The sequence below is a fragment of the Grampus griseus genome (assembly GCF_964374135.1).
Source record: "Grampus griseus genome assembly, chromosome: 1".
NCBI classification, from domain to species: Eukaryota; Metazoa; Chordata; class Mammalia; order Artiodactyla; family Delphinidae; genus Grampus; species Grampus griseus.
The window spans coordinates 69,298,661-69,322,663 of NC_139017.1; the positions used below are offsets into that span (position 1 = coordinate 69,298,661).

General features: G+C 38.3%; 1 protein-coding gene across 1 annotated transcript in view; it reads left to right on the top strand.

Annotated features, from left to right (window-relative positions):
- LOC309828092 (interferon-activable protein 203-like) overlaps positions 1–24,003 on the top strand; it is a 40,277-nt gene that overhangs the window by 12,273 nt on the left and 4,001 nt on the right. The window contains exons 2-8 of the mRNA XM_082663174.1: positions 299–583; positions 1,507–1,640; positions 2,275–2,436; positions 3,932–4,099; positions 8,331–8,528; positions 11,017–11,436; positions 12,913–13,104. Of these exons, the coding sequence (XP_082519300.1) occupies positions 319–583; positions 1,507–1,640; positions 2,275–2,436; positions 3,932–4,099; positions 8,331–8,528; positions 11,017–11,436; positions 12,913–13,104 (1,539 nt within the window). The 5' untranslated portion in view covers positions 299–318. The remainder of the gene's footprint in view (positions 1–298; positions 584–1,506; positions 1,641–2,274; positions 2,437–3,931; positions 4,100–8,330; positions 8,529–11,016; positions 11,437–12,912; positions 13,105–24,003) is intronic.

Here is a 24,003-nt window from a genome sequence, read left to right on the forward strand (position 1 = left end):
ACACTGCATAGTCCATACTTGACACACTGCAACCATTGCTTATTTCTGGACCTCCTTCCACCATACCCACCCTTAAACCAACTCAAGATCATCATTAAAATGGGAGAATTTCTTAAAAGTTTCTCATACAGCAGTTTTCAACCCATTTTCTGCAGTAACACATCTGGTAATAGTCTCTTTTTGTCACACACACCCACGGATAATACTTTGACATATGCCATTAACTCACATAGATATAACCAGTCTTTTAAATTGTCTGTATAAAGGTGTAACACTGTATGTTATTTTTCTCTTGCAGGCACATCCCTAACTTGAGAGATGGGGAGTGAATTCAAAAGAATTGTTCTGCTGAAAGGATTTCAGCACATCAGTGATTATCAGTTTAGCATGATTAAGAGTTTACTGGCCAAGGATTTAAGACTGACTAGTAAAATGCAAAATGACTATGACAGAATTAAGATTGCTGACTTGATGGAAGTAAAGTACCCTGGGGCTGCCTGTGTTGAAAAATTAATAGACTTGATCAAAGATATAGAAGAAATTAAAGACCTTGCTAAAACTCTTCGAAAGGAGAGGTTAAAAGGTACTTGGAAGAACCTTTTTCACACTCTCTCTGTACTGACCTCAACCTTAAATAGAACCCTGATTTGGTCAAAGTTTAGACCTCTGTTTCCCAACTTAGGACTCAGTAGCCATGACAATGGTAGTACTTCAGATGCCAACAAATTGACAACTTAGAGGATGCCTTTCCTACAAAGAGATCTGATATGTTTTAGAGGGTGTATTTTGGGGGTGTGGGCAAAGGAAATATTAGAAGGAGCTGATGAGAAAGGCTGAGGCTTCCATACATTAGAAAGGTTAGACAATGATGAAACAAAATTAGAACATGTAGATTCTTGAAATATTTAAATCAGTTGATATGCATGCTCTATTATCATATTTACTCTATCATTTTTATACTTTCTAGAAAAACTCTGAGGCAGTACTTAAATAAAAACCTACCTCTGAGAGATGTGAAGAACTTGCCTCTTATAAAACCACTGGATTAGGAAAACATATTTTAAAAAGTCAAAGTCTAGTATCACCACTTTGTCCCATCACAAATTAGATTATATTCATTTTCTCTGGTTTCAGTAATTCAAATAGATCTTCTGTAGAAATTGACCCACCACTAGCATCATGAAAACTTTAGATTCTTAAAAGGAAAATATAGAATAAGTGGATTGTAAAAGTGTTCGACTGAGCTAGATAGGAGTCCAGAGGACAGGAAGAATATGCTTGTGGTACAGGGGACAAGAAAGGAAACCACTGAGGAAGTCTGAGCCAGTACCTATACCTATGCTGCTACTGCTGGCCACCTATGGCCAAGCTAGGCTAATGCAGTAGAGGCAGATACAAGCTTACCCAGACCCACAAGCAGGAAGTGACAGGAAATAGTATTGAAGGTGCTTCAGGTATCTTAGACCATCTCCTCTGGATTTATCATGTTCTTTTTTACCACATCAGTTATTAGGAGAAGCAGAGCAAAAGAAGCAACTCCAGTGAAAAAAAGCAAGCTGAATAAACCCAGTCCTGACCAATCTACATCCACCACTGATAAAGCTTTGGGACCTGAATCAATCAAGGATACACCTGTGAAGGTAGGATGGCTAAGGTCCCACAAAAGGAGATTTTACTGTGGCTTTTCTACTTGTTACCTTCTTATGAACACTTAGTTCTTTATTCATTTCTCAACATGCAAATAAACGAATCAGAGAAAAAGGGATCCAGGGCCAGAGTGAAAATTAATCTTAGAGCCAGTGAATTAATAGGTACTGATCACCCATTATGTTTCTGAACTACTGTGCACTTTAAATTGTGTAATATAATTCCCTATGGTGGAAATATGAAATCATTACCCCTCTTTTAGATGTATATTAAAATAGCAAGCAGATTAGGAAAACAGCTTGCCAAAGCCTACTCAAAGAGACTAAATTCAAACTTAGATCTTCTAAATCCAAGTCCACTGCTCCTCTCATCAACACAGAAGTGAGTACAGGAATGACATGTATAAAATTTTCCTTACTATTTGTATGAAGCCAACATACATGTGCACTGCTTACCTTCTGGGCATCTCTTCAGACGATGGACTATATGTAGTTCCCTGGAGTTCCCAAGGACATAAATTTTAGTATAATTAGAATCTAATAATAAAAATTTGATTTTCTCAGTAGTAAAGATGTGTTTCTTTTATTATTGAAAAGTATTAACCGGGGGAAAAAACCCTACTTTCAGGGAAAGAAAACCACAAAAACTAATGAATCTAAGAGGATGAATCTAAAGAAGGATCAGAGTCAGCTTCCAGGATTGTTAGTAACCAGTACAGAGTCAACTGAGAGCCTTCCCCAGACTCCTCAAATGCTTCCACCAAACCCATCCAGCAGCTCTTCAACCAAGGTACCGTTTTCCTGTTCCTAATATGTTCACCACCCTACATCATATTATAAGGATCCTCATGACCTTGAAAGAGTTTCTCAGTAATCCCTTACTATATAAAATTTCCTTATATAATAAAATCACCCATTAATTTATCAAATGCAGATATTGAGACCTCAATGTATTCTAAGTCCTGTGGCTTTTGGCAAGGTATGCATTTATGAAATAATTCCTGACCTCAAGAATGTGACTGTCTTATGTTTGGTCCTGAAATAAGGAATGGTAGTGGCCAGACAATTAGACATGACTATAAGGGTATGTTTCTCCCCTACATTTCAGTCTCCTTTCACCCCTTTCCCCTTAACCACGGGCCTAGACTAGTTCTCAGCATTATATGCTCTTTCCCATGTCAGGTGTTTGCACATAGGCTCTTTCCTTGATTGGGAATTCATTATCCCTATCTCTTCTCTGGCTCAAATGCTTTCAACCTTCAGGTACCAACCCGAATTCCTTCCCCAGGCACGTCCTCACTGAAACAACCCCTTTCAAGAAAGGATCAGATACTCTCATTGTTTGGACACTTTACTATTCCTTTATAGTACTTATCACAACTGTGATAACTACATTTTTCTTTCCTTCTAGACAAGGAGCTCAGATTATAGGTAACCTGTCCCAGAGGAAGACAAGACAGGGGTGGGAAAGTGATTTCACACCTGTAGACATTGACTCCTATTCCAACCTGCTTTTTGTTTTGCCCTGTGGTTATATGCAACCCAGGACTATGGAGCCTGTATTTGAGATGAATGGGCGCTAAAAGATGGCCCCAAGGCAACATGAAGGGTAGGCAAGAGCAGGATTTAAACCACTATTCTCTAACATAGTTTCTCACCTATGAACCAAGCTGCCCTCTGACTCAGGCTGCATACCCACCACCCCCCCCCCCCACACACACACACATGCCCCTTGAAGACAGACCTCCCATATAAAGGGACTCTCTATTTGGGGTGTAGTTTCCTTGTTGTCATTTTTATTAGTTCCAAGAGTCCATATTTCGTCCAGTAATCTTTCCCAAAATATCAGTAGGTTTCTAGGAGCCTGAAGAGCAGATATCAGAAACCCACTTGTGTATTTTCTTGATCAGAAAGTCATAGTTAATAAACATCCTTAAATGCAGCCAATTCTGGACTGAGATTTGCTTCCCTTATAACCAGGGAAGTTTACCTTCCTGCTTTGGCCAGTTTTCATCAGATGTAGGACCTGGATTCCATCCCAAACCAATGAAATTTCATCTGAGCTTTTAATATTTGGAGAGTGAAATTTGTAATCCTAGTTGAGATAGGAGAAGGATAGGTAATACAGGTATCTGTATATGTGCTATTATTTCAGAAAAAAATTGAAAACTTAAGACTCTACATTAAAAAAGAGAAAAAAAAAGAGAGAAAAGAAATGATGTTGTGTTCTACGTGATTTTGAATATCATTATCAAAAACTAAGGAAAAAATCTTTTTTTCTCGAGAAAAAAAATGACATAGCCACCAAAATTAACGACTTAAAAAGGAAGACCGTATCTCAGAAACAGAGTCAACTTCCAGGAACTTCAGCAACCAGCAAATGCCCAACTGGGAGCAGTTGTCCAGTGAAATCTATACCTCCACCAACACCATCCAGCAGTTTCTCAGTCAAGGTACCTGCTCCCTATTCCCATTCCTTGTACCTCCTACAACATAAGTACAAGAATTATCATAATCTCATTTCCCACAATTTACCATTTATTTATTTAATATAATCACTCATTCATTTTTCCGTGTATGTTTTGTGATCCCACTCTATTCTAACTCCTTGGCTATTTACAAAGCATGTATTTATGAAATAATCTCTAATTTTGAGAGGGTTACACTCTTGTGTTGAATAGAAAGAGGAGGGGAAGGTGACCAGACAAGTCAAGATGAATGTGTGTTCACCCTTACATTCCACTTTCCCTGGCCCTACTCCCCTTTGTTCACCCACCACATGATAGGGTTTATTTTCAAAGTTCTGTGCTCCTTCCCATGTCAGATGTTTTGACATGGACTGCTTTCTTTGTTTGGAATCACTTGTCCTGATTCACCACTGGTTCAGGTGTCTACACCTTTCAGGTGCAAACCTGAATCTCTTCCTCATACAAGTCCTCACTGATACCCCCCTCCCAGAATACATTAGGTATTCCTCTTTTTTTCTTTTTTTTAATAAATTTATTTATTTATCTACATTTTATTTTTGGCTGCGTTGGGTCTTTGTTGTGGTGAGTAGGGACTACTCTTCATTGTGGTGTGTGGGCTTCTCATTGCGGTGGCTTCTCTTGTTGCAGAGCATGGGCTCTAGGCATGCAGACTTCAGTAGTTGTGACTCGCGGGCTCAGTAGTTGTGTTTCGCTGGCTCTAGAGCACAGGCTCAGTAGTTGTGGTGCATGGACTTAGTTGCTCCGTGGCATGTGAGATCTTCCCGGACCAGGGCTCGAACCCTTGTCCCCTGCATTGGCAGGCAGATTCTTAACGGCTGTGCCACCAGGGAAGTCCTAGGTATTCCTTTTGTTTGCTTTCAAAGATCTGTTTCCTTTTCCTTTTTAGCACTTATCGCAACTGTAATAAATGTACATTTTTCTTTGTTACTATACTATAACATCAGTTATAAGGTGCAGGTCAACTGAAGAAAAATGCACAACCTAAAAGTTGAGAGTTATGTTTTATTCAGCAGACAATATGAGGACTTAAGCGGGGGACACAGAATCTCAGATAGCTCTGAGATACTGCTCTGAAGAAGCAAGTGGGGAGCCAGGATGTATAGGAGGTTTTACAACAAAGACCAGGTAGTTGGAACATCAAAAGATTACTGTTAATAAAGACAGCCAGATATCTCAAGTTAAGGAATTTAGCACTTTTCTATGTATAGGAAGATGCAAGAGTCTGAACTCACTGAAATCATTCCTTTGCTATGAACCTCAGCTATCTGGGGCCAGTCTCCTGTGCTTTCTCATGCTGAGTTTCCTCAAGGTGCGCCGTCAGGGTTGGCTGCAGCAGTTGACTGCTAGATGGCGGGCATCCTGTTTCTATCTTGAGTTCCCTCAGGGCTTACCGTCGGGGCAGCTGTAATGTGATGGCTTGATGGCTGCAGCATCCTCAGTTTATGGATGTGGCAGGCCATAGTTTTCATTCACAGTGCTCTTTCCCAGCAAAGACCAGATGAGAATGGAAAAGTGAGTACACACACGTGTGTATCAGCTCCTATCCTAGCCTGCCTTTGTTCTGCCCTGATTTGACCCCTGTGCTTATCATCACACTGGGGTACAATGCCTATTTCTGTGGTAAATAAGCAAGTGACTGAGGCATAGGCAAAAGGAGTATTTAAATCACTATTCTCTAAAATAGTTTGTCACCCAAGTTCCAAGCTGCTGAGGCTGAAGCCCCCTACGCAAATCCATGTATACCAGTTGAAGACAGATTTCTTCTGACAAGATTTTTCAAGTTTTGTTATTGTTTTTATTACTGTTACCTCCAATGATTAATAATTCCTCACATAGTCTCTCTTTGTTTTATTTATGGGATGGAGCTAGTAATCTGTGCCTGTTTGCCTCTAGGTCCAGCTGGCCTTGGTCTAGTCATTGAAACCCCAGGCTCACTGTCTCTCTGCTACGACAATGACTTATGTGGACATCTCTAGACAACCCTATTTTTCTTCTTTATTTTTTTTAACATCTTTATTGGAGTATAATTGCTTTACAATGTGTGTTAGTTTCTGCTGTGTAACAAAGTGAGTCAGCTATACGTATACATATATCCCCATATCCGCCCCCCCTTGCAAGACAACCCTATTTTTCTATGCATACAGGCTTAGAATTGACACTTTCTAAGGTCCTATCTGCCTAAACTTGTGACATAGTCATTTCTACTTTCATAAGAATCATTCTGCTGTCCCTAAAACTCCTTGGAGCACAGGAATCCCAGGGAGGCTCATCTGTCCTTTTGGCCTCATACACCTAAACACACCATTCAGTCATTTCTTCTTTGGGGTCCAGCCACCTCTGTAGGAGACCTGGCACAAAGACGATCTGACCCATTCTGTCTTTGATTCATCAGTGGAAAGAGCAGGAAAGCCTTGCTCTTCTTCATCATGGGGTCTCCCAACTGTTTTCTTTGTAATATAGGCTCTGTTTGGGATTCAAAGACAGAAGCAGACCAATATTTTCTTTTATTCCTGCTGCTATGTCTCCCCAGTAGCAAACAGCACACATTGGCATGCTTCAAGAACAGGGTAGAGTGGTGAAGGAAATAAGCCAAGGGAAAAAATTCAATTACTATTTTTAAGTATTATCCAGCCATATAGTATGTTTTAGGGACCTAAATCCTACTGTTATGATGGGAGTTTTTGGTTTAACCGAATGTAAAAATGATCAAGATGCTCTTGTCAATGAGATTGAATTACTAAATGTAGCAGAAGTGACTAGAGAAGCTTCTTTAATAAAGTGCTTCCCATACCACCTCTATATTGGGTTTCCATCAAGAAAGCCAACATTAAGCATGAAACATCTGTGGATCAGAGCAAAAATAGAAAGCCCTGTGTCTACTGTAAAATAATAATGTAGTGATATTTCTAGGTAATGAGCATTTAATGATGCTAGACTCTAAAACCTGTGTTCTTTGTGTACGCTATCTCATTTGTTCTTTATAACGTCACACGAGGATGCTATTGTTAATCCCATTTTACATATGAGAAAACTGAAGTTCTTAGAGGTTAGAAATCTTCTCCAAGTTCATGCAGAAAGTGAATGTTAGAGCCAGGATTCAAATGTAGCCTAACTGAATTCTAAAACTTGAGCATTTAATTGCATATATTGTAGTATAGATGCTACAATATCTGAAATTTATTTGTAAAAATTTATGTCGGATAGCGTTATATCTCAGATTTGTTTCCATTGCCCAGACTCTTAAGCCTTCTAATGAGGAATGAAGTGACAAGGAAGGTCAGAGGGTGTTCTAATCAAGTAGCTGCATGCCAGAGACAGGCATTTTAAGCAGCTCCCTCAACTACAATTTTACCAACAACTGATACTTTATGGATTGGTTAAATGAATGCTAGAAGTGGTAAGAACTGTGGCAATTCTATACTGCAGAACGTTAGAAATGGTCTTTCATCAGTGAAACCAAAGGTAGTCAAAATAATTGATTTTACAGACACTTCCTGCCCTGGCTTAAACAATTATAAAAATCCATGTACTGAGAATGCCCTGGGTGAAACCGTGAATGGGTCTGTTTATTGCTGAGAACTACGAAAGATTTGGTTGCTTGATAGAGACTAGGTAGATAGCAGAATCCTGCCTCTGGAATTATGAATTTGAAACAGTGTCTCTGGTATGCTGATAAACAAAGCATTCAAATGAATGCAGACCTGGGTTTCCTGGATTTGAAGAGTAGATGATAGAACCGATTTGCTTATTTGGTAAATATATAAGGTAATGAAGACTTAGTTAATAAAATGTCCATAAGTACAGCCAACATTGTTCAGAGATGTGCTTCCATTATAACCTGGTAGAGTTTTCTACTAATAAATTACTCCAAGTGTTGTCTTGGTGAAGTTGATACAGGCCAGTTTGCAGCAGAGGTAGAGCCAGAATTCCAAAACAGATCGATGAAATTTTGATCACCTGAGTTTTTAACATTTTCAGAGAGAAGTTTGAAATCCTGGTTGGACTCCAAGCTGGGGAGGTGTTGAGGGTATCTGAAGATGTACTATTATTCCAGAGCAAATTGGCAGAGTGAAGATCCTGTGGTGTGTGTGTGTGAGAGAGAGACAGAGAGAGAGAGAGACAGAGAGAAAGAGAGAGAGAGAGAGAGAGAGAGAGAAATGTTATGGTTCATCTGATATTGAAAACCATTAACCAGGAAGAAGAAAATACATATTTTTGGATTCAAAGAATAGAAGACACAACCAATAAAATGCTTGACTCCAAGAAAAAGAAACTATGCCCGGAGCAGAGTCAGCTTCCACAATGTGCAAACTTCAGCATGATCCCAAATGAGGGCTGCCTTCAGACTCCTCAGATGCTGCCACCAACCTCATCCAGCAGTTCCTCAACCAAGGTATCAGATTCCTGTTTTCAGTACTTTCCCTCCCTACAACATAATGACAGCGTTCTCTAGAACCATAAAGGAACTTCACACTAATCCCCTACAACATACAATTCTTTATTAATTAGATCACACGTATTGTTATTGAGTGTGTATTTTGAGATCCTACCTACATTCAAATTCGGACTCTTATTATGCTGCCCTTTGTATTAGGATATTCTATGACCTAATGTGCACATAAATCATTCCTCTTCAGTCATGGGTATAACTAGTAATTTGTTTGTTTAATTTTATTTCTGTGTTTCTCTCAATACATCATGAGTGAGAGAGCTTAGGGTGCAATAAGGTGGAGAAATACAGAAACAAACAAAGCACTATCACCAATTCTTTCTCTTTTTTTTAATTATGGAAGTAATATCATCTAAGAAATTTAGGAAATGCAGATACATAGACAAAAATAATTAATTTTAACTATCTGAAATCTCCCTTCTATCAAATGCCATATTTTGGTAAACAGTCTTTCTGATTTTACCTTTTGTTATATATATACAAAGAATATCAATTTATCCCAGGTTGATCACATTACACATATTTTTCTATAATTCAGGTTTTTACTTTCACCTGCTATATCTTGAAGTGCTACTTAATTCAAGAAGTATAGATTTAAATTATTATTTTAATGTAAGAGAATAACTGCATCTTTAAATTTTTATAAATTTAAAAATAATCCTTTACTATTTGACTTTAGGCTATTTTCAGTATTCCCTATACACACAATGAACATAATAAGAACATGTGTCCATCAGGTCTTCTTTCATGACCCTGAGTATAGATACATAATTTCTTCCTTAGGTCCTGTGCACTTCTTGTCAAGGTGCTGCTGTTGTTACTACTATGAGATTTGTTTTTCCTGATTAACTTGGCCTGGGAATGAGCATCGGATGTAGGGAGAATTGGCCACAGTGATGAGAAATCAGAGTTAAGCCTCATGACCCCCAGGCTGTGGCCTGTATAACGGTACAAGTCAGACCACATGGAGCACTGCTGGTCTGTGGAGGCAGCTGGCCTGTCTCCATGAACTGGTCCCTAGAACTCCCATGGCCCCCCCTTGCCTTCACACTTCTTACAGATCAGTAACCTCCCCTCCAATTCAAACTGCTCTCCTGAAACTCAGAAATGGTGCAGGCACTGGGTAGACAGGGGGGCATAGAAAAGTCCCCTGACACCTGACTTCTCCTTTGGCATTCTTCTCCTAAGGGTTCTGCCATTATTCTAACAGGGGTGTGTAGAGGAGGAAAAGCAATTTCCCCTCTACCGTTCTGAGTTCTTGGTTGAGACCCCTGTATTAAAGCAAAGATTGTCAAGAAAAAGCTAGCAGAAGTTTATTAACAGGTATACCTCATCTATACATAGACGAGACCCAAGAAGAATGAGTAACTCCCTGAGGTGGCCTAAGCCCCCAGCTTAAATACCATCTTTAGTGAAGACAGAAGAAAGAAAAGTGTGGGGAGGCCCGTTTTGTGGAGGTTACCAGGAAAAGCAGGAAAAACAAGGGTGATGTTTGTTATGCAAATTTAAGTCAGTTTCTCCTCTGGTGATAGTATTCTCTTGAGATTTAGAGTCCTCCTTCTCTTCCTAGTACACAGGGGGAGGCACCCTTAGAAATGGAGATTTAATTTATAAATACACATTTCCCTTGCAAAAGGGCAACTTTCTTTCTGGTTTTAGAGCTTCCTCTATGTATGTTGTTTTTCAAAATAATCAGCTTAAGATAATCCTATGCCAAAGAAACATATTTTGGGGTGGCTGATTCTGCTACTCTTCAAAACATCCTTTATCCAGGACATTTCCAAATTCAGAAAGTTCATGGGATTTTTTTCCAGTGACTGTCTACTAACCCTTTTTCAATATAACACTGCTTTCCTGAAAAGAGACTTTCTAATTTGGGTCTTTAAATTGCCACATCTACTGGGATGAGATCAATGGATTCTGACTGGAGCCATTCCCTACTCTCAGTGCTATCAAGGGCAATTTATGTTCATCCAAATTTGTATCTTATCTTGCACACTGAAATGAGTTGATGGGATAATTTAAGTTGATTTTTTCATCCTCATCTCTACTAGAAATCACTACACAGCAGCATTGCTATTGCCCACTGCCTCTGTACTCTACATAGCTCTTCCTGGGAGAAATAGTTCTTCCCTTGAGTTAATACCTTTTAAAGAAAAGTATTCTTCCTACCACACTCATAAAACAATGAAAAAGAAGAAAATTCACTGTTTAAATCATCTCCATACATTCCATTAGATTATATATACCACGTCAGTGATCTTTGTCTAGGTTTTTTTTTTTCCAACTCCACCTAATTATGTTCTTAATATGTTAATTATGTTCTTAATTATGTTCTTTGTTGAGGTCAACATTTAGCCGTAGATGATTCTCATTAGAGAGTGAATCCTGTTCTTAATTGTGCCTGTTTTTGGTGTATACTTCTATGTAGAAACCAAAATTGAAGGCTGTACCTAAAGAAGCTTCCAGAGAGGAGGGCTTCCAGAGGGGGCCCAAAGAAGTGATGGTGCTGAAAGCAACGGAACCATTTACATATGATGTCAGAGAAGGCGAGAGGAAGATGTTTCATGCCACAGTGGCTACTGAGAGCCAGTTCTTCCAAGTGAAGGTTTATCATGTTGACCTGAAGGAGAAGTTCATCCCAAAGAAAATCATTGCCATATCAGATTATTTTGGCCGCAGTGGGTTCCTGGAGGTGTTCAATGCCTCATCTGTGTCTGATGTTAACCCTGACCGAAAGATGGAGATCTCTAAAAGCCTGATTCAAAAGGCAAATGCAACTCCTAAAATCAGTCATCTTTACTCGCAAGCTCTAGGAACATTTGTGAATGGGGTGTTTCTGGTGCATGAGGTAAGCCCACACCATTGTTCTGCAATATTTCTTCTGCAACCCTGGAACGTAAAAGTCTTAGCTGCCGAATGAATTTGGTTAACTTCATAAACACAGGAACTCAAAGCCCCCCTGACCAGGGATACCTGGGTGCCGTCTTCCCACTTCAGAATATAACATAGACAATCTCTTAACATTCTTCTTCCCAAGGTAACAGTATGCAAGTCCTCCAGAAATCATGGGATTTTAACAGCTGTGCTAATCCATTCATAGCCACCCTGAGCCAGTAAAGGGCAGAGTTTATATCTGTATATATATATAGATACATACAAATCTATATCCATCTATATATGTTTATATATATAGATATATAGAGAGAGGTGGGGGGGGCGAAGAGAGAGAGCTCTCCTTCTGGTTTTGTTTCTTTGAGTTCTGCCTCCTGTTTCAGTGACAGCTTAACTTAATTGTGAATAAAGAATTGCCCTTCCAAGCTAGGATTTCAACTATGACAACCAGAGTCAGAAATCAATAGACTACTTTGCCCTAGAATCAGCTCTTATCCACAGTTAGCTAAGATTCTGATCATCTGACCTCTAAAGTTCTCTCACTTCTTCACATTCATTCATCAAAAAATTGTTGAGCAAAAAACCTTGGCATTAACAAATAAGAGAAATATGGATGTTGAAAACGCTAGAAAAATCAAGTTGTTTCATTCCACAATATATTAATATGGGCAATAAAATGCAGAATTTTGCTGAATTCTTAGAATTAGGGTAGGTATTTCAGTCCCAACACATCATAGAAATACTAAGGTTAGCTGACCTAACCGTTATGTGAAGTATTGTTTCATAATCCATTATATATGTCTTCTAGGGTGGCTGTTTACCTATCCCCCTGTTGTTTTCCATACACTCTGTTTAAGTGACTGTGCACACATGTGCATTTGTAGAATTCATGAGTAAAGTAAGTGATATAGAAATTAGAACAATGGAAGTAGATGATCTAGATTCAAGATTGGGCAGATTAGGGAAGAATGAATAAATAGAGAAGATAGAGGAAAGAATTACATATTGAAATAATAATCTGCTTAAGGAGGACTTGCAACCATCTTTTTGAGACTCATAATAAGACATGAATGGCCTTTGTTCTCAGGGAGATCCAAAGAAACCTGTGAAGCTTATCAGACCACACTATATCAAATTTTCTTAAGAAATCTCAGCTATTCTGAGATGGGAGCAGGAAAAATTAGGAAAGTAATCCAGTTTTCTAGAAGAACCCAGCACACAAAGACTTAAAGGAAGGAAAGACAGAAAGATAATTTAAATGGGGGGATAAACTGAACAAGATATCTTACACTATTTGGTACCTGTAATTCTGGACCTCCAGCTCATATTAACTGGTCTGAGACAACAGTTTCCACTAACACCCTATATTTTTCAAAGTTGTGGAAATTCCTGATCCAGTTCTCAGAAGATGGATGCTAATTTTCTTTTGCAGAAATTGGTACGTAATGAATGCATATATTATGAAATACAAGATAATACAGGAGTGATGGAAGTCCTGGTTTATGGAGAACGACTGACCAGAATCAGCTGTGAGAAAGGCGATAGACTTACACTCATCTGCTTTGAATTGGCAGTAAGTGGGTATAAGAGGCAGCTGAGATCCATAATTCACAGTTTCATCAAGGTGAGATTTTCTGGGGGGTCATTATTGTTCCAAAGTAGAAGTCTTTAAGAAAACTAGACTGCTGTTACTACGGAGAGTCCAGCAGGTGGAACGAGAACCAATTTTTGCCATTTAGTGGGTGTAAAGTTTCTTTTCATTATTCTTTTTTTTAATGATATTTTTAAATTTATTTTTTTTGTATTGAAGTATAGTTTACAATGTTTTCTTAGTTTCAAGTGTACAGCAAATGGGATCAGTTACACACACACACACACACACACACACACACACACACACACACATATATATATTCATTTTCAGATTCTTTTCCCTTATAGGTTATTACAAGATACTGAGTATAGTTCTCTGTGCTATACAGTAGGTCCTCAGTTACCTATTTTATAGATAATAATGTGCATATGTTAATCCAAAACTCCTAATTTACTCCCGCTTCTCCCACTGCTATCCTCTTTGGTAACCATAAGTTTGCTTTCTATGTCTGTCAATCTATTCCTGTTTTGTAAATAAGTTCATTTGTATCATTTTTTTAGATTCCACATATAAATAACATATGATAATTGTCTTTCTCTGACTACTTCACTTAGTATGATAATCTCTAGGTCCGTCCATGTTGCTTCTAATGACATTATTTCATTCTTTTTATGGCTGAGTAGTATTCCATTGTATATATGTACCACATCTTCTTTATCCATTCATTTGTCGATGGACATTTAGGTTGGTTCCATGTACTGGTTATTGTAGTGCTGCAGTGAACATTGTGGTACATGTCTCTTTTTGAATTATGGTTTTCTCAGGGCATATGCCCAGTAGTGGGATTGCTGGGTCATGTGGTAACTCTATTTTTAGCTTTTTAAGGAACCTCCATACTGTTCTCCATAGTGGCTGCACCAATTTACATTCCCAACAACAGTGTAAGGAAGGTTTCTTTTTCTCCACACCCTCTCCAGCATTTGTTACTTGTAACTATTTTTTTCTTTACATTATCTCATTTAATCCACATAGTATCTTTTTCTTAATATAATTTTATTGGAGTATAATTGCTTTACAATACTGTGTTAGTTTCTATTGTATACCATAGTGAATCAGTCATATGCATATATGTCCTTCCCTCTTGAGCCTCCCTCCCATCCACCCTATCCCACCCCTCTAGGTCATCATCCTCTTTTCCATAGTGGTTGTAACAATTTACATTCTCACCAACAGTGCAGCAGGTTTCCTTTTCCCCACACCCTTTCCAGCATTTATTGTTTCTAGATTTTTTGATAACGGCCATTCTGACCGGCGTGAGGTGCTACCTCATTGTAGTTTTGATTTGCATTTCTCTAATAATTAGTGATGTTGAGCATCTTTTCATGTGCCTCTTGACCATCTGTATGTCTCACTTGGTGAAATGTCAATTTAGGTATTCCACCCAATTTTTAATTAGATTGTTGTTGTTTTTTTTGATATTGAGCTCCATGAACTGTTTGCATATTTTGGAGATTAATCCTTTGTCTGTTGTTTCACTTGCAAATATTTTCTCCCATTCTGAGGGTTGTCTTTTTGTCTTGTTTATGGTTTCCTTTGCTGTGCAAAAGCTTTTAAGTTTAATTAAGTCCCATTTGTTTATTTTTGTTTTTTTTCTATTACGCTAGGAGGTGGGACAAAAAAGATCTTGCTGTGGTTTATGTCAAAGAGTGTTTTTCCTATATTTTCCTCTAAGAGTTTTATAGTGTCTGGGCTTACATTTATGTCTTTAATCCATTTGGAGTTTATTTTTGTGTATGATGTTAGGTAGTTGCTCTAATTTCATTCTTTTACATGTAGTTGTCCAGTTTTCCCAGCACCACTTATTGAAGAAGTTGTCTTTTCTCCATTGTATGTTCTTGTTTCCTTTGTTGTAAATTAGGTGACCGTATGTGTGTGAGTTTATCTCTGGGCATTCTATCCTGTACCATTGATCTGTATTTCTGTTTTTGTGCCAGTACCATACTGTCTTGATTACTGTAGCTTTGTGGTATAGTTTGAATTTGGGGAGCCTGATTTCTCCAACCCCATTTTTCTTTCTCAAGATCGCTTTGGCAACTCAGGGTCTTTTGTGTTCCTTACAACTTGTAAAACGTTTTGTTCTAATTCTGTGAAGAATGCCATTGGTAGTTTGATAGGGATTGCATTGAATCTGTAGATTGCTTTTGATTCTTCCAGTCCAAGGACATGGTATATTTCTCCATCTGTTTATGTCATCTCTGATTTCTTTCATCAGTATTTTATAATTTTCTGAGTACAAGTCTTTCACCTCTTTAGGCAGGTTTATTCCTAGATACTTTATTCTTTCTGTTGCAATTGTAAATGGGAGTGTTTCCTTAATTTCTCTTTCTGATTTTTCATTATTGGTGTATAGGAACGCCAGAGGTTTCTGTGCATTAATTTTGTATCCTGCAACCTTACCAAATTCATTGATTAGTTCTATTAGTTTTCTGGTGGCATCTTTAGGATTTTCTATGTATAGTATCATGTCATCTGCAAACAGTGACAGTTTTACTTCTTCTTTTCCAATTTGTATTCTTTTTCTTTCTTTTTCTTCTCTGATTGCCATGGCTAGAACTTCCAAAAATATGTTGAATAAGAGTGGCAAGAGTGGACATCCTTGTCTTGTTCCTGATCTTAGTGGAAATGCTTTCAGTTTTTCGTCATTGAGTATGATGCTTGCTGTGGGTTTGTCATATATGGCCTTTATTATGTTGAGGTAGGTTCCCTCTATACCCATTTTCTGGAGGGTTTTTATCATAAATAGGTGCTGAGTTTTGTCAAAAGCTTTTTCTGCATCTATTGAGATGTTCATATGGTTTTTATTCCTTAATTTGTTAATGTGGTGTATCACATTGATTGATTTGCATATATTAAAGAATCCTTACATCCCTGGGATGAATCCCACTTTACTGTGGTGTATGATCCATTTAATGTGTTGTTGTATTCTGTTTTCTAGTATTTTGTTCAGGATTTTTGCATCTATGTTCATCAGAGATATTGATCTATAATTTTCTTTTTTTAGGATATCTTTTTCTGGTTTTGGTATCAGGGTGATGGTGGCTTTCTAGAATGAATTTGGGAGTGTTTCTCCCTCTGCAATTTTTAGAAGAGTATGAGAAGGGTCAGTGTTAGCTCTTCTCTAAATGTGTGATAGAATTCGCCTGTGAAACCATCTGGTCCTGGACTTTTCTTTTTTTGAAGATTTTTAATTACGGTTTCAATTTCATTACTTGTGATAGGTCTGTTTATATTTTCTAATTCTTCCTGGTTCAGTCTTGGAAAATTGTACCCTTCCAAGAATTTGTCCATTTCTTCGTGGCTGTCCATTATATTGGCATAAAGTTGTTGGTAGTAGTCTCTTATATTCCTTTGTATTTCTGCAGTGTCAGTTGTGATTTCTCCTTTTTCATTTCTAATTTTATTGATTTGCGTACTCTCCCTTTTTTTTCTTGATGAGTCTGGCTAAGGGTTTATCAATTTTGCCTATCTTCTCAGAGAACCAAGTTTTAGTTTTATTGATCCTTGCTATTGTTTTCTTCATTTCTATTTCATTTATTTCTGCTCTGATCTTTATGATTTCTTTCCCTCTACTGACTTTGAGTTTTCTTTGTTCTTTCTCTAGTTGTTTTAAGTGTACGGTTAGATTGTGTATTTGAGATTTTTCTTGTTTCTTGAGGTGATATTGAATTGCTATAAACTTTTCTCTTAGAACTGCTTTTGCTGCATCAAAAGCTTTTATCAAAAGCTTTTTCTGCATCTATTGAGATGTTCATATGGCTTTTATTCCTTTTATTCCTATAGGTTTTGGGTCGATGTGTTTTCATTGTCATTTGTTTCTATGTACTTTTTTATTGCTTCTTTGATTTCTTCAGTGGTCTCTTGGTTATTTAGTAGTGCACTGTTTAGCCTCCATGTATTCGTGTTTTTTCAGTATTTTTTCCTGTAATTGATTTCCAATCTCATAGTGTTGTGGTCAGAAAAGATGCTTGATATGATTTCAATTTTCTTAAATTTTCTGAGGCTTGATTTGTGTCCAAAGATGTGATGTATCCTGGAGAATGTTTCGTGTGCACTTGAGAAGAAAGTGTATTCTGCCACTTTTGGGTGGAATGGTCTATAAATATCAATTAAATCTATCTGGTCTATTGTGTCATTTAAAGCTTGTGTTTCCTTATATATTTTCTGTTTGGATGATATGTCCATTGGTGTAAGTGTGGTGTTAAAGTCCCCTACTATTATTGTGTTACTGTTGATTTCTTCTTTCATGGTTGTTAGCATTTGCCTTATATATTGAGGTGCTCCTATGTTGGGTGCATGAACATTTATAATTGTTATATCTTCTTCTTGGATTGATCCTTTGATCATTATGTAGTGTCCTTCCTTATCTCATGTAACAGTCTTTATTTTAAAGTCTATTTTATCTGATATGAGTATTGCTAATCCAGCTTTCTTTTGATTTCCATTTTCATGGAATATCTTTTTCCATCCCTTCACTTTCAGTCTGTATGTGTCCCTAGTCTTAAGTGGGTCTCTTGAAGACAGCATATATATGTGTCGTATTACTGTATCCATTCAGCCAGTCTGTGCCTTTTGGTTGGGGAATTTAATACATTTACATTGAAAGTTATTATTGATATGTATGCTCCTATTACCACTTTTTAAATTGTTTTGGCTTTGTTTTTGTGGATCTTTTTCTTCTCTTGTTTTTCCCACCTAGAGAAGTTTCTTTAGCATTTGTTGTAAGGCTGGTTTGGTGGTGCTGAATTCTCTTAGCTTTTGCTTGTCTGGAAAGCTTTTGATTTCTTGTTAAATCTGAATGAGATCCTTGCTGGGGAGAGTAATATTGGTTGTAGGTTTTTCTCTTTCATCACTTTAAGTATATCCTGCCACTCCCTTCAGGCCAGCAGAGTTTCTGCTGAAAAATCTGTGTATGGGGATTCCTTTGTATATTGTCTTTGCTTTTCCCTTGCTGCTTTTAATATTTTTTCTTTGAATTGAATTTTTGTTAGTTTGATTAATATGTGTCTTGGTGTGTTTTTCCTAGGGTTTATCCTGTATGGGACTCTCTGTGCTTCCTGGACTTGGGTGACTATTTCCTTTCCCATGTTAGGCAAGTTTTTGACTATAATCTCTTCAAATATTTTCTCAGACCCTTTCTTTTCTTCTTCTTCTTCTGGGACCCCTATAATGTGAATGTTTGTCCATTTAGTGTTGTCCCAGAGGTCTCTGAGATAGTCTTCAATTTTTTTCTTTTTTTTTTCCTTTATTATGCTCCTCAGCAGTTATTTCCACCATTTTGTCTTCCAGCTCACTTATTTGTTCTTCTGCCTCAGTTATTCTGTTATTGATTCCTTCTAGTGTATTTTTCATTTCAGTTATTGTGTTGTTCATCTCTTTGTTTGTTCTTTATTTCTTCTAGATCTTTGCTAAACATTTCTTGTATTTTCTCAATCCGTGCCTCCATTCTATTTCCACAATTCTGGATCATCTTTGCTATCATTACTCTGAATTCTTTTTCAGGTAAATTGTGTATTTCCTCTTCATTTATTTGGTGTTGTACGTTTTTTACCTTGCTTCTTCATCTGTGACATATTTTTTTGCCCTCTCATTTTTTTTTTTTTTAATTAGTGGGATGGTGTTCCTGTCTTACTTGCTATTTGGTGTGAGGCTTCCAAAACTGGAGTTTGTAGGCTGTTGGGTAGAGCTGGGTCTTGGTGCTGAGATGACGACCTCTGTGAGACCTCAGTTTGATGAATATTCCCTGGGGTCTGAGATTCTCTGTTAGTCCAGTGGTTTGGACTTGGAGGTTCCACTGCAGGAGCTTCTGCCCAACCTGGCTCATAAATGAAGATCCTGCAAACCGTGGGGGTGGCAAAAAAAAAAAAAGAGAGAGAGAGGGAACAATAACAATGTAGAAAATAAAATTGGACTAGGAAACTAACAGATACGTTAGAAAGAATATAAAAATATAAATGAATTATCAACTGGAAGATACCACAATAGTAAAAAAGAGGAGGAGGGAAAAGAAAAAAAAATGGTGGAAAAGGCCTTGATTGTGGAGGGTAGGGCCTAAGCAAGGTCAAGGTTTGGGCAGTGGACAGGGCCTATGCTTAGGACCCACAGTGCTGGAAAAGGCTCTGGGAGCAGTGGGGCGTGGGGCCTAGGCTCAACTGAACAGAGGTCCCAGAGGGTAGGAGACCTCAACTGGGAGCCCAGCGGGCTTCCTGGGCTTGAGTGGGTGAGGCAAACACCCTCCTCTCCTCTCCTGCTCCTCCCTCCTAAAGGGCCCTTCCTGCCTGCCTCTCCTGATCTCCCCGACCTCCCTCCTATGCTCCCAAGGACCCACGTGGCCTGGAGGGGCCTTTGGAAGGCAGGGCATTGGCCTGGGAGCTCAGCAGGCTCCCTGGGCCCGAGTGGGTGGGGCAGTCACCCTCCACTCCTCTCCAGCTCCTCCTCCCAGAGGGCCCCTCCTACCTGCGTCTCCTGATCTCCCTGTCCTCAGGGGTGCCAATCCTGTCTGACCTCCCCCTTCAGTCCCCCCACATCTTACCCATTCACTTCGGGGTTCCTCCATCTCCTTGGACATCAGGGTCCTCCACTGGCAGGCTGGGTCCTCCAACTAGGCAGGCTCCCTAGTTGTGGGGAGATGGTAACTCGGTGTCTTCCCATACCGCTATCTTTTTTTTTTTTTTGGCGGTACATGGGCCTCTCACCGTTGTGACCTCTCCCATTGCAGAGCACAGGCTCCAGATGCACAGGCTCAGCGGCCATGGCTCACGGGCCCAGCCGCTTCGTGGCATGTGGGATCCTCCCGGACCAGGGCACGAACCCGTGTTCCCTGCATCGGCAGGCAGACTGTCAACCACTGTGCCACTAGGGAAGCCCATACTGCCATCTTGACTCTGCCCCCTTGTAGTCTTTTTAATGATTGCCATTCTGACTGGTATGAGGTTACACTTCATTGTAGTTTTGATTTGCATTTCTCTAATAATTAGCAATATTGAGCATCTTTTTATGAGTTTGTTGGCCGTTATATGTCTTCTTTAGAGAAATGTATATTTAGGTCCTCTGCCCATTTTTTGATTGGGTTTGTTATTTTGATATTAAGCTGTATGAGCTGTTTGTATATTTTGGAAGTTAATCCCTTGTTGGTAGCATCATTTGCAAATATTTTCTCCCAGGCCATAGGTTGTCTTTTCGTTTTGTTTATGGTTTCCTTTGCTATGCAAAAGCTTTAAGTTTAATTAAGTCCCATTTGGTCATTTTTGTTTTCATTTCCATTACTCTAGGAGACTGATCCAAAAAAATATTGCTGCAACTTATTTCAAAGAGTGTTCTGCCTATGTTTGTGATAGGTGTTTTATAGTATCGGGTCTTACATTTAGGTCCTTAATCCATTCTGAGTTTATTTTTGTATATGGTGTTAGGGAATGTTCTAACTTGATTCTTTTAGATGTAGCTGTCCAGTTTTCCCAGCACCACTTATTGAACAGACTGTCTTTTCTCCATTGTATATTCTTGCCTCCTTTGTCATTGATTAATTGACCATAAGTGTGTGGGTTTATTTCTGGGCTTTCTATCCTGTTCCGTTGATCTATATGTTTGTTTTTATGGCAGTGCCATACTGTTTTGATTACTGTAGTTTTGTAGTAGTCTGAAGTCAGGGAGCGTGATTCCTCCAGCTCCATTCTTCTTTCTCAATATTGTTTTGGCTATTTGGAGTCTTTTGTGTTTCTATACAAAATAAAAAAAAAATTTTCCAGTCCTTTGAAAAATGCTATTGGTAATTTTATAGGGATTGCATTGAATCTGTTGATTGCCTTAGGTAGTATGGTCATTTTAACAATATTGATTCTTCCAATCCAAGAACATGATATACTTTTCCATCTGTTTGTGCCATCTTCAATTTCTTTCATCAGCATCTTATAGTTTTCATTTAAGGGTACTTTTAATCATATTGAAGAGAGAAACTTCAGAGAGGCTATTAAAGGATATGATATCTAAGCTAAATATTGTAGAATTGTTTGAATTTTCAGACCAGGTAGATTATTTAGTAAATTTGGACTTCCTTAAGGCAGATTTGTTTCAAATACTGGTTCTGTCATTTGCTAGGTGACTAATAACTTAAATACTAGGAACCTCTGATTCATCATGTATAGAATAGAAGAAATACCTTTTATCCCAGAGGATAGTTAACAGAGCTCATTTCAATCTAAATGATCAAGAATGCCCCTGAGCATTTCAGAACACAAAGTTACCTGCCTTTAGTGAGATACACATACTGGTCTACAACAGAGGTGTTTGGTCCTACAGGGAAAATTCCATGGTCTTTGTCAAACTCACATATACACATTCATGTGGGATGGATTCCTGGAACACTAACAAAAGTTAACACAGCCATACCTTGTTTTATTGCACTTCATTTTCTTGTGCTTTCCAGATATTGCTTTTTTTTTTCTTTTTTTTTTTTTTTTGACAAATTGAGAAATTGAGGGTTTGTAGCAATCCTGTGTAGAGCAAGTCTCCTGGTGCCATTTTTCCAAAACATTTGTCACTTTGAGTCTCTGTGTCATGTTTGGCAAGTTTCATAATATTTCAGCCTTTTTCATTATTCTTATATTTGTCATGGTGATCTGTGATCAGTGATGTTGCTATTGAAATCATTTGGAGTGCCATGAACTGCACACCCATATAAAATGGCAAATTTCTTTCATAAATGTTATGTGTGTTCTCACTGCTCCACTGATGGGCCATTCCCCCATCTCTCTCCCTCTCCTTGGGCCTCCCTATTCCCTGAGACAAAACAATATTGAAATTAGGCTAATTAATAACCCCACAGAGGCCTCTAAGTGTTCAAGTGAAAGGAAGACTCACATATCTCTCAGGTTAAATCAAAAACTAGACATATTTAAGCTTAGTGAGGAAGGCAAAAAAGAGGTCAAAAGCTAGATATCTTGCATTAAATAGACAAGTTGTGAATGTACAGAAAAACACTTTAAAGGAATTTTAAAATGTTATGCCAGTGAACCTATGAATAACAAATCAAAACAGCCTTATTTTTTATATGGAAAAAGTTTTAGTGGTCTGGATAGAAGGTCAAACCAGCTACAATAGTCCCAGAGTAAGGTCCTAACACTTTTCAATTCTGTGAAGGCTGAGAGATGTAAGAAATCTGCAGAAGAAAAGTTTGAAGTTAGCAGAAGTTGGTTCATGAGGTTTAAGAAGCCATCTCTATAACAAAAGTACAAGGTGAAGCAGCGCGTGCTGCTGATGTAGAAGCTGCAGCTAAGTTATACAGAAGATCTAGCAGAGATGACTGATAAAGGTTGCTACACTCAACAACAGATTTTCAATGAAGATGAAACAGCCTGATATTGGAAGAAGATGCCATCTAGGACTTCCATAGTTAGAGAGGAGAAGTCAGTGCATGGTTTTAAAGCTTTGAAGGATGGACTGACTCTCCTGTTATGGACTAACGCAGCTGGTGACTAAGTTGAAATCAGTGCTCACTGACCACTCTGAAATTCTGAGGGCCCTTAAGATTGCTAAGTCTACTCTGCCTCTGCTCTTGTAAATGGCACAATAAAGCCTGGATGACAGTGCATCTGTTTACAACATGGTTTACTGAATATTTTAAGCCCACTGTTGAGACCTACTGCTCAGAAAAAAAAAGATTCCTTTTAAAATATTACTGCTCATTGACAATGCACCTGATCACCTAAGAGCATTGATGGAGATGTACAACGAGATTAATGTTGTTATCATGCTAACACAACATCCATTCTGCAGCCCAAGGATTATTATTTAAGCAATACATTTCACAAGACTATATAGCTGCAGTAGATATGATTCTTCTGATGGATCAGGGCAAAGTCAAATAAAAATCTTCTGGAAAGGATTCACCATTCTAGATGTCATTAAGAACATTCCTATTTCATGGGAAGAGGTCAACATACCAACATGAATGAGAGTTTGAAGGAAATTTGAAGGAAGTTTGATTCCAACCCTCATGGATGATTTTGAAAGGTTCATGACTTCAGTGGAGGAAGTAACTGTAGATGTAGTAGATATAGCAAATGAACTAGAATTAGAAGTGGAGCCTGAAGATGTTACTGAATTGCTGCTATCTCATGATGAAACTTCAGCATATAATGAGTTGCTTCTTATGGGTGAATTAAAAAAATGGCTTCTTAAGATGGAATCTACTCCTGATGATGCTGCTGTGAATACTGTTGAAATGACAACAAAGGATTTAGAATATTACACAAACTTAGTTGATATAGCTTTGGCAGGGTTTGAGAAGTTTGGTTCCAATTTTGAAAGAAGTTCTACTGTGTGTAAAGTGCTATTCTCGGTGAGGAAAAAAATTTATTTTACCCTCCTGGATTCTTCGGCTGGTCTAAGAATTAAATTGACGTGAGACAGATAAACAGAAGTAGAGCAAACAAAAGTTTAATAGCATGTATACATGGGAGAGACCCAGAAAAAGTGAGTAACTCACCAAGATGACTGAAACCCTCACCTTAAATACCATCTTCAGTTAATGACAAAAGAGTATGTTGGGGGTAGTTGTTTGGGACTTCCACTGGGGAGAAAGACAATTCACATGAAGATGGAAAAACAAATGTTTTGGTAAACAAATGGTTTCTGGGCATGCAGAGAGGATGGGACACAGACTGGACTCTGATCTCTGGGCCCTGCCAAGTTTTCCTCCACTACACCTAGCCCATATTCTTTGCAGATACCTCTGATGAGGCCTTTATTCTGGGAACAGCCCCTTTATCTAAATTCTTTACACAGCTAAAGGGGAGGTGAAAAGAAAGACTTACAGACTCTTCTCTTTCTTAAAGATAATCAACATAAATTAATCCTCATGCCAGAAAGACATAT